Source organism: Pan troglodytes, chromosome 19, assembly GCF_028858775.2.
Source record: "Pan troglodytes isolate AG18354 chromosome 19, NHGRI_mPanTro3-v2.0_pri, whole genome shotgun sequence".
Lineage (NCBI taxonomy): Eukaryota > Metazoa > Chordata > Mammalia > Primates > Hominidae > Pan > Pan troglodytes.
In genome coordinates this window covers 88,758,489-88,772,548 of record NC_072417.2, presented here as the reverse complement: position 1 = coordinate 88,772,548, position 14,060 = coordinate 88,758,489, and the positions used below count along the sequence as shown (strand labels likewise).

General features: G+C 53.6%; 1 protein-coding gene across 1 annotated transcript; it reads left to right on the top strand.

Moving 5' to 3' along the window:
• Positions 1 to 6,700: 6,700 nt before the first annotated feature.
• On the top strand, positions 6,701 to 14,022 carry GALK1 (galactokinase 1). Its single transcript, XM_001138227.6, has 8 exons — positions 6,701 to 6,978; positions 7,867 to 8,056; positions 8,514 to 8,633; positions 8,804 to 8,939; positions 9,067 to 9,248; positions 13,362 to 13,512; positions 13,590 to 13,752; positions 13,835 to 14,022. The coding sequence occupies exons 1-8, from the start codon at positions 6,724 to 6,726 to the stop codon at positions 13,904 to 13,906; spliced, it is 1,269 nt and encodes a 422-aa protein (XP_001138227.5). The 5' UTR covers positions 6,701 to 6,723; the 3' UTR covers positions 13,907 to 14,022.
• The last annotated feature ends 38 nt before the right edge of the window (positions 14,023 to 14,060 follow it).

Below are 14,060 nucleotides of genomic sequence, written 5' to 3'. Positions count from 1 at the left end.
CAGGTGCAGTGGCTTTCCCGTGTAATCTCAGCAACTTGGGAGGCTGAGATGGGAGGATTGCTTCAGCTCAGGAGTTGAAGGCTTCAGTGGGTTGTGATGGTGACACTGCACGCCAGCCTGGGTGACACAGCAAGACCCTGACTGAAAAAAAACAAAAAACAAAAAAACCCACCTCTAAGCCTGTCTAGGTCACCAGACACCTGGCTGGCACGCATGGTATTCCCACCACTGGCTAGTATGTCCCAGTGGTGGATATAACCCAGAATTCTATCTAGACGCCTCAGCCCTACGTGATAATCAGCAAGATACAAGCAAGTTTCTCAGCCAGCATAGCAGAGGACAAAGCTCAGGGTGAAGTGTTTCCATTACCATGCCACCTCCTCGCTAATCCTGAGACATCTGGCCAGGAAATGGGGGGAGGGTCAAAGGTCAAAGGAGACTTCACTCTGAACAAATTTCAGTAACACACTAGATGGGATTCAAAAAAGACAGTAAACACATTTCCCAAATAAAATCAATGTTTCAGAGTCCATCTTGAACAAACGGACATGCTTCGCCTTATGCCAAATTTTTTTTCTTTTTTGAGACGAAGTTTCACTCTGCAGCCCAGGCTGGAGTGCAGTGGTGCCATCTCGGTTCACTGCAACCTCTGCCTCCCAGATTCAAGTGATTGTTCTGCCTCATTCTCCTGAGTAGCTGAGATTACAGGCGCACGCCACCATGCCTGGCCTATTTTTTGTATTTTTAGTAGAGATGGAGTTTCACCATGTTGGTCAGGCTGGTCTCGAACTCCTGACCTCAGGTGATCCACCTGCCTTGGCCTCCCAAAATGCTGGCATTACAAGTGTGAGCCACTGCGCCCAGACTAATTTTGTATTTTTATTTATTTATTTATTTTGAGGTGGAGTCTCCCTGTTGCCCAGGTTGGAGTGCAGCGGCACAGTCTCAGCTCACTGCAACCTCTGCCTCCTGGGTTCAAGCGATTCTCCTGCCTCAGCCTCCCGAGTAGCTGGGATTACAGGCGTGTGCCACCACACCAGGCTAATTTTGTACTTTTAGTAGAGATGGGGTTTCACCATGTTAACCAGGCTGGTCTCAAATTCCTGACCTCAGGTGATCCGCCCATCTCAGCCTCTGAAAGTGCTGGGATTACAGGCATGAGCCACCTCGCCCAGCCTAAATCGAGGTTCTCCAAGAAAAACTAAAACAGGCTGGGTGTGGTAGCTCACGCCTGTAAGCCCAGCACTTTGGGAGGCCGAGGTGGGTGGATCACTTGATGTCAGGAGTTTGAGACCTGCCTGGCCAACAGAGCAAAACCCGTCTCTACTAAAAATACAAAAAAAATTAGCTGGGCGTGGTGGCTCATACCTGTAGTCCTAGCTACTTGGGAGGCTGAGGCAGGAGATTCGCTTAAGCCCAGAAGGTGGAGGTTGCAGTGAGCTGAGATCACGCCATTGCACTCCAGCCTGGGTGACTGAGAGAGACTCTGTCTCGCAAAAAAAAAAAAAAGAAAAAAAAAAGAAAAACTAAAAAAACACAAAGGATGAAGATGGGTCAAATGGTCATGTTGGCCAGCTGAGGTGGCTCACGCCTATAATCCTAGCACTTTGGGAGGCCAAGGCAGACGGATCACCTGAGGTCAGGAGTGTGAGACCAGCCTGGCCAACACGGCGAAACCCTGTCCCTACTAATAATTCAAAAAATTAGCTGGGCATAGTGGCACGTGCCTGTAATCCCAGCTACTTGGGAGGCTGAAGCAGGAGAATTGCTTGAACCCGGTAGGCAGAGGTTGCAGTGAGCTGAGATTGTGCCACTACACTCCAGCCTGGTGACAGAGTGAAACTCCATCTCAAAAAAAAAAAAAAAAAAAAAAAAAAAGTCATGTTGTCAATTAAAATGAATCAATGGAAATAAAGATAAGGGTGTGGACTTCTAACCGGTCAGAATCCCTGCTCTCTCTTCTCCTATTCAGAAAGCTCTACTCAACATTTATCGCAGACAGAGGGGGTCAGATTTGTGACTGTCTGCCTCCCAATCAGACCGTGAGAGCCTGAGGCATTTATCTTTCTGGCCAATTGCATACAGGAGAGTACCATAATGCCTGTTGAATTAATGGACAACTGATAAGAATAGCAAACATTTATTCTGTGCGTACCAAGTGCCAGCTGCTGGGCTGGGCACTTTATGAAGATGATCTCATTCAGTTCCTTTTACAACAGCATGTCTGGGAGCAATCTCTAGCCCCATTTTACACATAAGAAACTGAGGCCCAGAAAGGTCACTTCATTTACCTGAGATCATATAATAGGAAGAGTGGAGATGAGGGCTCAGCACTGTTGGATGTCAGACGTGAGGTGAGTAAAAGGCATGCAGAGAAGGGGCTGCTTCGCTCACCTCTGCCCTGATAGAATGGGCCCTTGTAGGGAGGTATGGTTTGTGAGTTTCATTCCATTTCAACCAGCCCAAGGGCCACTCATGGTATGATTTGTTTGGTGTTGGCTGTGCCAAAAAATGCTTTACTGAAGTGTGCTCAAAAGGAGCAGGTCATCCGATGACATCTGGAATTGCTTGGGCTGGAGTGCAGTGGTGTGATCTCGGCTCACTGCACCTTCAACCTCTGGGCTCAGGTGATCCTCCTGCCTCAGCCTCCCAAGTAGCCGGGACCACAGGCACACACCACCAAGCCTGACTAATTTTTGATTTTTTTTTTTTTTTTTTTGAGACGGAGTCTCAGTCTGTTGTCCAGGCTGGAATGCAGTGGTGTGATCTCGGCTCACCGCAACCTCCGCCCCCTGGGTTCAAGCGATTCTCCTGCCTCAGTCTCCTGAGTAGCTGGGATTACAGGCTTGTACCACCACACCGGGCTAATTTTTCTATTTTTTAGTAAAGATGGGGTTTCACTATGTTGGCAGGGCTGGTCTTAAACTCCTGACCTCAAGTGATCCACCCGTCTTGGCCTCCCAAAGTGCTGGGATTACATGCATGAGCCACCGTGCCTGGCTAATTTTTGATTTTTTTGGAGCGATGAGGTCTCCCTTTGTTGCCCAGGCTGGTCTTGAACTCCTGGGCTCAAGCGATTTGCCCACCTCAGCCTCCCAGTGTTGGGATTACAGGCGTGAGCCACCACACCTGGGCCCCATTGTTTTCTTAACAGCTTTATTGAGATATAATACATATACCATATAATTCACCCATTTAAAACATAAAATTCAACAGTTTAGGATATTCACAGGCATGTGCAACCATCACCACAGTCCATTTTAGAACATTTTCCTTACCACAGAGAAACCTGCCATCCTTTGGCTCTGACCCTGCTATTCCCTCAGGCCTAAGCAACGGCTAATTAACTTTCCATCTGTAGAGATTTGCCGATTCTGGATATACAACAGGTGGTCTTGTGTGACCGGCTTCCTTCACTCACCATAATATTTTCAAAGTTCATTCTTTTTTTTTTTTTGAGACAGAGTTTTGCGCTGTCGCCTGGGCTGGAGTGCAGTGGCACGATCTCCGCTCACTGCAAGCTCCGCCTCCCAGGTTCACGCCATTCTCCTGCCTCAGCCTCCCGAGTAGCTGGGACTACAGGTGCCCACCACCACGCCCAGCTAATTTTTTTCTTGAAGCCTTCATCCATGTTGTTACACATATCAGTACTTCATTTCTTTTTATGGATTAATATTTCTATTGTATAGATACATCACTTGTTTTTTTTTCCCGAGACCAAGTCTCGCTCTGTCACCTAGGCTGGAGTGCAGTGACGAGATCTCAGTTCACTGCAAACTCCACCCCCCGGGTTCAAGTGATTCTTGTGTCTCAGCCTCCCGAGTAGCTGGCATTACACATGTGCGCCACCATGCCTGGCTGATTTTTGTGTTTTTAGTAGAGATGGGGTTTCACCATGTTGGCCAGGCTGGTCTGGTCTTGAACTCCTGCCCTCAAGTGATCCGCCTACCTCGGTCTCCCAAAGTCTGGGATCACAGGCATGAACCACCACATCTGACCTTTGAGCATCTTTTCATGTGCTTATTGGCCATTTGTATTTATATTATTTGGAAAAATGTCTCTTGAAATCTTTTGCTTTTTTTTTTTTCTTTGACACAGGGTCTCTCACCTTCTGAGTAGCTGGGACCACAGGTGTGTGCCACCCAACCTGGCTAATTTTTTTTTTTTTTTGTAGCAGTGAGGTCTTCCCACGTTGCCCAAGTTGGTCTCAAACTCCAAGCCCCTGAGATATACATGATTTGCAAGTACTTTCTTCCATTCTGTGAGTTGTCTTTTCACTTTCTTGACAGTGTTCTTGTCAGGCCTCTGAGCCCAGGCTAAGCCATCATATCCCCTGTGACCTGCACGTATACATCCAGATGGCCTGAAGCAACTGAATATCCACAAAAGAAGTGAAAATAGCCTTAACTGATGACATTCCACCACTGTGATTTGTTCCTGCCCCAACCTAACTGATCAATGTACTTTGTAATCTCCCCCACCCTTAAGAAGGTTCTTTGTAATTCTCCCCACCCTTGAGAATGTACTTTGTGAGATCCACCCCTTGCCCGGAAAACATTGCTCCTAACTCCACCACCTATCCCAAAACCTATAAGAACTAATGATAATCCCACCACCCTTTGCTGACTCTTTTCAGACTCAGCCCGCCTGCACCCAGGTGAAATAAACAGCCTTGTTGCTCACACAAAGCCTGTTTGGTAGTCTCTTCACACGGACACATGTGACAGTTCTTTGTTGCAGAAAAATATTTCACTCTGATGAAGTACAGTTTATTTTTCTGTTGTCACTTGTGCTTTTGATGTCATATCTAAAAAACCATTGCCTGGCCGCATTGGCTCACACCTGTATCCCAGCACTTTGGGAGACTGAGGCAGGCAAATCACCTGAGGTCAGGAGTTCAAGAGCAGCCTGGCCAACATGGTGAAACCCTGCCTTTACAAAAATTATCCAGGCATGGTGGAGGGTGCCTGTAATCCCAGTTACTGGAGAGGCTGAGGCAGGAGAATCGCTTGAACCTGGGAGGCGGAGGTTGCAGTGAGCCAAGATCGCGCCACTGCACTCCAGCCTGGGCAACAGAGCAAGATCTGTCTAAAATAAATAAATACGTAAATAAATAAAAATAAAAAAACATGACTGGGTGTGGTGGCTAACGCCTGTAATCCCAGCACTTTGGGAGGCCAAGGTGGGTGGATCACCTGATGTCAGGAGTTTGAGACCAGCCTGGCTAACCTGGTGAAACCCCAGTCTCTACTAAAAATACAAAAAATTAGCCGGGCATGGTGGCACGTGCCTGTAATCCCAGCTACTCGGGAGGCTGAGGCAGGAGAATCGCTTGAACCCGGGAGGCAGAGGTTGCAGTAAGCTGAGATCGCGCCATTGCACTGCAGCTTGGACAACGAGAGCGAAACTCCGTCTCAAAAACAGAAACCAAACAAACAAAAACATTGCCTAACCAATGTCACAAAACTGTACCCCTATGTTTTCTTCTAAGAGTTTTCAGAATTGCCCTTGGAATGCAGTTCCCCACTCTTTGGGCACACCCCTGAGCAGGCCCCAAGCTACATCCCTGGCCATAACTCCCCACACAACTCCCACCCTAACCCCAAGCAAGCTGCTTACATTTCAGTCTTTCAGTTTCAAGGTTCCATGTAGGGTGGGCAGCTGTGGGCAGGTATCAAGGCAGCAGTTGGGGCCGGCCTGCAGGTTTAGGATGCAGGCTAGCAAGAGAAGAGTGCCTGACTGGGAACAAGGCCACGCCTCTGAGACAAGGGCTTCTGGGCTGAAGAAGCGCCTGCTGGGGCCAACAGCACAACCTACCTGGACAGCTGTGGCAGGTCCTTAAGGGAGGGGCTGGGCCCACTGCTGGCCACCGCCACCCTAGTCCAGTTCTCCATTGCTAGGAGCTGTTGCGTATTACCTAGAAAAGGAGCTTGTAAAATTGGCTCTCTGGTCACCACCAAACTTGTCTTTTTTTTTTTGAGACAGAGTTTTGCTCTTGTTGCCCAGGCTGGAGTGCAATGGTGTGATCTCAGCTCACCGAAACCTCCGCCTCCCAGGTTCAAGTGATTCTCCTGCCTCAGCCTCCCGAGTAGCTGGGATTACAGGCATGAGCCACCATGCCCAGCTAATTTTTTATTTTTTAGTAGAGATGGGGTTTCTCCATGTTGGTCAGGCTGGTCTCCAACTCCCGACCTCAGGTGATCTGCACACCTCGGCCTCCCAAAGTGCTGGGATTACAGGCGTGAGCCACTGCGCCCGGCCCAAACTTGTCTGTCTTTATCGCTACTTACAGTGAGTGTCAGGTCACCCTCTTGGAGACCGGTGATCAGAGGCTGATGACCTCTCACAGCTGCTGGCCCTGGGGACCTAGGAGATCCCTTTGGGAATCCCAGGTCAACCGGGTGCCAGCTCCATTGCTCTGGCTGTGTGGGTGGTGGTGGGTGGTGAGGCACATAGAAAGTCACCAGCACCAGGGAAGGGCAGCTCAGAAATCCTGGTCATGCCAAGTGCCACTCAGGGCTATTCTCACTCTAGTGAGTGCCCATTGGTTCTTCCCGAAGTCCAGAGGGAAGGACACCATCGGGGGCGCTGTATCCCACCCGGCACCATTAGCCCCTGCCACCCACCACCCAGCAGCTGGATTCCCACCGGAGTTGCGGGTGGGGGCGGAACCGGCTGAGGTCTGGGGGCGGGGCGTCCGGGCGCGGGGCGGGGCTGGCGGGAATGTGCGCACCCCCGCGCGGGGCCCCGCCCGAGCATCCCGCGCCGACGGGGCTGTGCCGGAGCAGCTGTGCAGAGCTGCAGGCGCGCGTCATGGCTGCTTTGAGACAGCCCCAGGTCGCGGAGCTGCTGGCCGAGGCCCGGCGAGCCTTCCGGGAGGAGTTCGGGGCCGAGCCCGAGCTGGCCGTGTCAGCGCCGGGCCGCGTCAACCTCATCGGGGAACACACGGACTACAACCAGGGCCTGGTGCTGCCTATGGTGAGGGGCTGCGCGGGGAGCCCCTAGCCCGCCGCCGCCTGTCCCGGCCGCCGAGGAGGGCGGGCCTCGGGGGCGCTGGGGGCGAGTTCTTCCCGCGGGAGATGTGGGGCGGGCAGCTGCGCCTGGAGCACCGGCGCACGGAAGAGTCCCCGGGACGGGCTGTTCCCCACGTTGGAAGGGAGGAAGCGAGGAAGTGGCCGGGAGAGGGTGCGCGGCCGCCTCTTGGCTCAAGCCCGCCCTCTGGGGGCTGGGGCTCCTCGCCTTCAACCTGGGAGCATGTTCCCCTTAAACTGTGAGGCCCTGTGTGCCACGCAGAAGGGGACACTCCGCGCCTCCGGCCACCGTGGGGCCCCAACCGCAGACCTGGGCGAACATAGCCTTCTGGCCCAGCCCGTTCAATTTACAGAGGAGGAAACTGAGGCCTAGAGAGGCCCAGTGAACTGCTGGAGGTCACACAGCAGGTTCTTGGCGGGGCTGCGACTTGGGAGTGAGGACTCCCAGCTTTCAGCGGGGGGCGCTTTCCGCCCCATCTGCAGCTTGGGGAGTGCACAGGTACAGGATGTCCAGAGCCACCCCAAAATGTAAAGGCTTTGGAGCTCCGGTGATCTGTTTTCCCTTTGGGCTAGCTCTCCCCCTTGCCCCACAGCTCAGGGCAGAGTCCAGGTCTGTGCTCCAGCTGCAGCCGCCCCGCCCCTGAAGACCTAAGGGGGCAGGGCTCAAGCCCCCAAGGTCAGCTGGCCCTCAGGATCTTCCCTGCGACGCTGAACCTGGAGGTTCAGAACCTGATGACTGTGGAGGCATCAGAACCTCGGCTGGAGGCGGTGTCATTGGAGAGGCTTACTCCACCAGCTGGCGGAAGCCTCACGTACTGCTTGTCTCTCCTGCCAGGCTCTGGAGCTCATGACGGTGCTGGTGGGCAGCCCCCGCAAGGATGGGCTGGTGTCTCTCCTCACCACCTCTGAGGGTGCCGATGAGCCCCAGCGGCTGCAGTTTCCACTGCCCACAGCCCAGCGCTCGCTGGAGCCTGGGACTCCTCGGTGGGCCAACTATGTCAAGGGAGTGATTCAGTACTACCCAGGTATGGGGCCCAGGCCTGAGCCAAGTCCTCACTGATACTAGGAGTGCCACCTCACAGCCACAGAGCCCATTCATTTGTCTGATACACTGTGGGGAAGGCTTGCAGAGTGGAGCATCCCATTGTACAGATGAGGAAACTGATGCCCCCAGAAGGTCGGGAACTTGCCCTGGGTTTCCCGTGACCTGATTGGAGGAGCCAGGATTTGAACCCCAGCCTTTTTTCCCTCCAGAGCCCTAAACCAGGAGGACAATTAGAAGTGTCCCAGCAACCTCAGAGGGTGGGAAAATGGAGGGCAGTGGGTCCCTTGGCCCAGCAGGTTGGTGGCTTCTGACAATTGAGACACACACCCTAGAAACAGCTGCTAGGCCGTTGCTGCCCTTCCCGCCAGGACACGTGCCCTTCCTGTGCCATCCTCCCAGGCAGCCCCTCTTACCATCACCTGTTCTTTCCCCTGCAGCTGCCCCCCTCCCTGGCTTCAGTGCAGTGGTGGTCAGCTCAGTGCCCCTGGGGGGTGGCCTGTCCAGCTCAGCATCCTTGGAAGTGGCCACGTACACCTTCCTCCAGCAGCTCTGTCCAGGTACCAGCTAGGCCCCAGCCCTGACCCAGCCCTCCTTCCCTGAGGTCTCCAGGTGGTCCCAGCTTCTACTATGCCTTATGGAGGGGGTGGCAGGGAATCTCCCTGGAGTGTCATTGGAGCCACTGCTGCTCCCACCAGCCCTAGCCTCCCCACCTCACCCTGTACTGCAGACTCGGGCACAATAGCTGCCCGCGCCCAGGTGTGTCAGCAGGCCGAGCACAGCTTCGCAGGGATGCCCTGTGGCATCATGGACCAGTTCATCTCACTTATGGGACAGAAAGGCCACGCGCTGCTCATTGACTGCAGGTTGGGCTCGCTCCCCTCGTCCCCTCCCGCCCTGCACTCAGCAGCTCCTGGGTGGAGTGTGCCCACTGCGTGGCGCAGCAAGCACACACTTGGCCTCGTCATCTCCCCCATTGTAACTCCACCCCAGGTCCTTGGAGACCAGCCTGGTGCCACTCTCGGACCCCAAGCTGGCCGTGCTCATCACCAACTCTAATGTCCGCCACTCCCTGGCCTCCAGCGAGTACCCTGTGCGGCGGCGCCAATGTGAAGAAGTGGCCCGGGCGCTGGGCAAGGAAAGCCTCCGGGAGGTACAACTGGAAGAGCTAGAGGGTGAGAACTGCCAGGGTGCTCTGTCCTGGAGGCGGCTGTGCTCCCTGCTGGCGCCTCAGTGTGGCCTTGACCCTGCCTGGGACCCCGATCTCCAGGGCCTTCTGCCATGCTCTCCCCAGTCCCTTCAAACACTGCACACCCAGGGTTCCAATCTCAGCAGGGCTGCTTGAAATCCTAAAATGGTCTTATCTAATCAGAAAAATCATGTTTCCATTGTGGAAAATGTAGAAAAGTACAAAGTAGAAAATAATAAGCTATAAGGCCACTACCCAGAGATAGCCACTGCTGACATTTTCACGTTTCCTTTCAGTATTTTTCCACATGTGTCTTCAAAGCTGAGTATATGTAATATAGCATCACTTCCCCCCCCACCCCCTTTTTTTTAAGAGGCAGGGTCTCACTCTGTTGCCCAAGCTGGAGTGTAGTGGTGTGGTCATAACTTACTGCAAACTTGAACTCTTGAGCTCAAGGGATCCTCCCAGCTCAGCCTTCCAAGTAGCTGAGATTACAGGTGTGCCACCATGCCTGGCTAATTTTTATCTTTGTAAAGACGGTCTTGCAATGTTGCCCAGGCTGATCTTGAACTCTGGCCTCAAGTGGTCCTCCTGCCTTGGCCTCCCAAAGTGTTGGGATTATAGGCATGAGCCACTGCGCCCAGCCCATTTGCCGTGTTTTTTTTTTGGACACAGAGTTTCGGTCTTGTCACCCATGCTGGAGTGCAATGGCGCGATCTCAGCTCACTGTAACCTCTGCCTCCCGGGTTCAAGTGATTCTCCTGCCTCAGCCTCCCGAGTAGCTGGGACTACAGGCGCCCGCCACTACGCCTGGCACATTTTTTATAGTTCTAGTAGAGACTGGGGTTTCACCATGTTGGCCAGGCTGGTCTCAAACGCCTGACCTCAGGTGATCCTCCCGCCTCAGCCTTCCAAAGTGCTGGGATTACAGGCGTGAGCCATAGTGCCGGTCTTTTTTTTTTTTTTTTTTTTAAACTAAACATAATCTCAGAACCCAGAACCCTATCTTATCTTATGCCATGAAAGGCATATCTCGGTGTGACTCTTTTTTTTTTTTTTGGTGAGACGGAGGCTTGCCCTGTTGCCCAGGCTGGAGTGCAGTGGCGCAATCTCGGCTCACTGCATCCTCCACCTCCTGGGTTCAAATGATTCTCCTGCCTTAGCTTCCTGAGTAGCTGGGATTACTGGCACCCACCACCACGCCCAGCCAATTTTTATATTTTTAGTAGAGACGGGGTTTCATGTTGGCCAGGCTGGTCTCGAACTCCTGACCTCGTGATCTGCCCGCCTCAGCCTCCCAACGTGCTGGGATTACATGTGTGAGCCACTGCACCTGGCCTCCGTGTGGCTCTTTAAAGCTCCACAATATTTTAGCATTCAGGTGCTCTGTCATTTACTTAACTATTTTCTGATACACCTCACACTGTGATTAACTTTTTTTATCTTTTTTATTATTTATTTATTTATTTATTTATTTATTTATTTGAGACAGAGTCTTGCTCTGTCACCCAGGCTGGAGTGCAGTGGCACGATCTCGGCTCACTGCAACCTCTGCCTCCCAGGTTCAAGTGATTCTCCCGCCTCAGCCTCCTGAGTAGCTAGGATTAGAGGCATGTGCCACCACACCTGGCTAATTTTTGTATTTTTAGTAGAGATGAGGTTTTACCATGTTGGTCGGGCTGGTCGTGAACTCCTGACCTGGTGATCTGCCCACCTCAGCCTCCCGAAGTACTGGGATGACAGGCATGAACCACTGTGCCTGGCCATCTTTTTTATTTTTTAAAGAGATGGGTTCTGCTAAGTTGCCCAGGCTGGACCTGAACTCTTGGGCTCAAGTAATCTTCTCACCTAGTCTCCTGGGTAGCTGCAACCAAAGGCACCCGGTTTATCTGCATTCTCTTTTTTTTCTTTGAGACTGAGTCTTGCTCTGTAGCCCAGGCTGGAGCACAGTGGCGTGATCTCGGCTCACTGCAACCTCCGTCTTCAAGGTTCAAGCAATTCTCCTGCCTCAGCCTCTGGAGTGGCTGGGACTACAGGCGTGTGCCACCACAGCGAGTTAATTTTTTTTTTTTTTTTTTGTATTTTTAGTGGACACTGGGTTTCACTATATTGGCCAGGTTGGTCTTGGACTCCTGACCTCAAGTGATCCGCCTGCCTTGGCCTCCCAAAGTGCTGGGATTACAGGCACAGGCGTGAGCCACTACACCCGGCCTATCTGCATTCTCTTAATAGTTTCTTAGAAATGGATTCTTAGGAGTAGGATTACAGAGTCAAGAGACACAAGTATTGTAGGCTGGGTGCGGTGGCTCACGTCTGTGCCTGTAATCCCAGCACTTTAGGAGGCCAAGGTGGGCAGATTCATTGAGCTCAGGAATTCGAGACCAGCCTGGGCAACATGGCAAAACCCCATCTCTAAAGAAATACAAAAATTAGCCAGGTGTGGTGGTGTGTGCCTGTAGTCCTAGCTACTTAGGAGGCTGGGGTGGGAGGATCAATTGAGCCCAGGAGGTTGAGACTGCAGTGAGCTGTGATTGCACCACGGCACTCCAGCCTGGGCCTCAGAGTGAGATCCTGTCTCCAAAACAAAAAAGATACAAGTATCCTTAAGGCTCCTGCTACACATGGCCAGGAAGGTAGTCTATTGGACAGTTTTAAGGTCATTATCAATATTAGCTCATTTAATTCCCTCCAAAACTCTGTAAAGCACATTCTGCTACCACAGTTGTCATATTTTTGATGGGGGAAGCTACAGTGAGAGGCAGTGCTGGGATCTGAACCCCATCTGGACAGATTAGCTCCAGGGCCCATGCTCTTGACTGGCTGGCCATGCTGCCCACACTGAGTTGTTCCTTCCTGGCAGTGCAGGTGTGCCTATCTCAGGGACACTAGACAGCTCCGAGGGACCTCCCTGTCCTTTTCCTTTGTGAACTGTGTCACGTTCTCCAGAGCAGTGCTCAGACCTGCCCTGCCTGCTCTGTGCAGATGTCCTTGGCCAAGGTTTTCACACTGGAACAAGTTGGTCCCTCCTCCCCACCCCAGCCTGTCCTTGCCCCTCCTCCAGGTCTCCTTCTGCATAGGAGCAGCTCACCCTGCCTCCTCCAGAGTCCTGCCCTAGAAGCCGCAATCTCTCTCCTTCCATCCCCTGCCTGGCTGCCTGGCTCCTTCCCTCAGTCTCCAAGACATGCTCAGTTTTCTTCCCTCCTAAAACACCGCCCACTGTCTCATTTCCATTCATTTCTTTCTTTCTTTCTTTCTTTCTTTTTTTTTTTTTTTTGAGAGGGAGCCTCACTCTGTCACCCAGGCTGAAGTGCAGTGGCATGATCTCCACTCACTGCAACCTCTGCCTCCCAGGTTCAAGCAATTCTCCTGCCTCAGCCTCCTGAGTAGCTGGGATTACAGGCGCCTGCCACAATGCCCGGCTAACTTTTGTATTTTTAGTAGAGACGGGGTTTCGCCATGTTGGCCAGGCTGGTCTCGAGCTCCTGACCTCAGGCAGTCTGCCTGCCTCAGCTTCCCAAAGTGCTGGGATTACAGGTGTGAGCCACCGCGCCCACCCATTCATTTCTCAGTCCTTTGAATCTACTTGCCCCTCCATCCCGCCATGCCACCTACCCTAACAACCTTCCCCCTTAAACCTGCGGGTTTGGCCGGGCTCAGTACACTGAGTCAGTACTGGTACTGACCCAGGTACCCCTCCAGCCTCAGCTCCAGTCAGATGGGACAGCCTGCTGGTCCCTAGCTGCTCCTGCCCCCTCTTCTGGAGCCCCAGCCCTGGAGGCTCCATGTGGCTCAGCAGAACTTCTCCTCCTGCTCTGTGGTGGCCTCTTGAGGGCAGCACTCACCTTGGAAAGCATGGAGTGTTTCAACCCTCACTGCTCCCTGAAGGACCAAGGTGTCCCATTTTACAGTCGGGGGAGGAGGCACTGTGATAAAGGGGCTCTTCAGACCCACATCTGAGAGAGCCAGGCTGCCCCGCCCCCGCGGCCTTCCACCCTTCACCGTCCAGCCAGGGCCACTGCCATCACCGCCTGCTGGTCCTCACAGGCGTCGGGGCCCCAGGCAGTGAGAAGGCGGCTGCTGACTCCTCTTTCGTCCCCAGCTGCCAGGGACCTGGTGAGCAAAGAGGGCTTCCGGCGGGCCCGGCACGTGGTGGGAGAGATTCGGCGCACGGCCCAGGCAGCGGCCGCCCTGAGACGTGGCGACTACAGAGCCTTTGGCCGCCTCATGGTGGAGAGCCACCGCTCACTCAGGTGAGGCCCTCTGGGTGCCCCGCTCCTGCCGGGCACAGGCCGGCCCCAGGCCCACTCCTTCGATATCCTCTCTGCAGAGACGACTATGAGGTGAGCTGCCCGGAGCTGGACCAGCTGGTGGAGGCTGCGCTTGCTGTGCCTGGGGTTTATGGCAGCCGCATGACGGGCGGTGGCTTCGGTGGCTGCACGGTGACACTGCTGGAGGCCTCCGCTGCTCCCCACGCCATGCGGCACATCCAGGTGGGCGGGCACCAGGGCCTGGGCGGGCAGGAGCGGCAGCTTCCCGGGGCCCTGCCACTCACCCCCAGCCCGCCTCTTACAGGAGCACTACGGCGGGACTGCCACCTTCTACCTCTCTCAAGCAGCCGATGGAGCCAAGGTGCTGTGCTTGTGAGGTGCCCCCAGGACAGCACACGGTGAGGGTGCGGGGCCTGCAGGCCAGTCCCACGGCTCTGTGCCCGGTGCCATCTTCCATATCCGGGTGCTCAATAAACTTGTGCCTCCAATGTGGTACCTGCCTCCTCTAGAGGTGGGTGTATGCTTGGGTG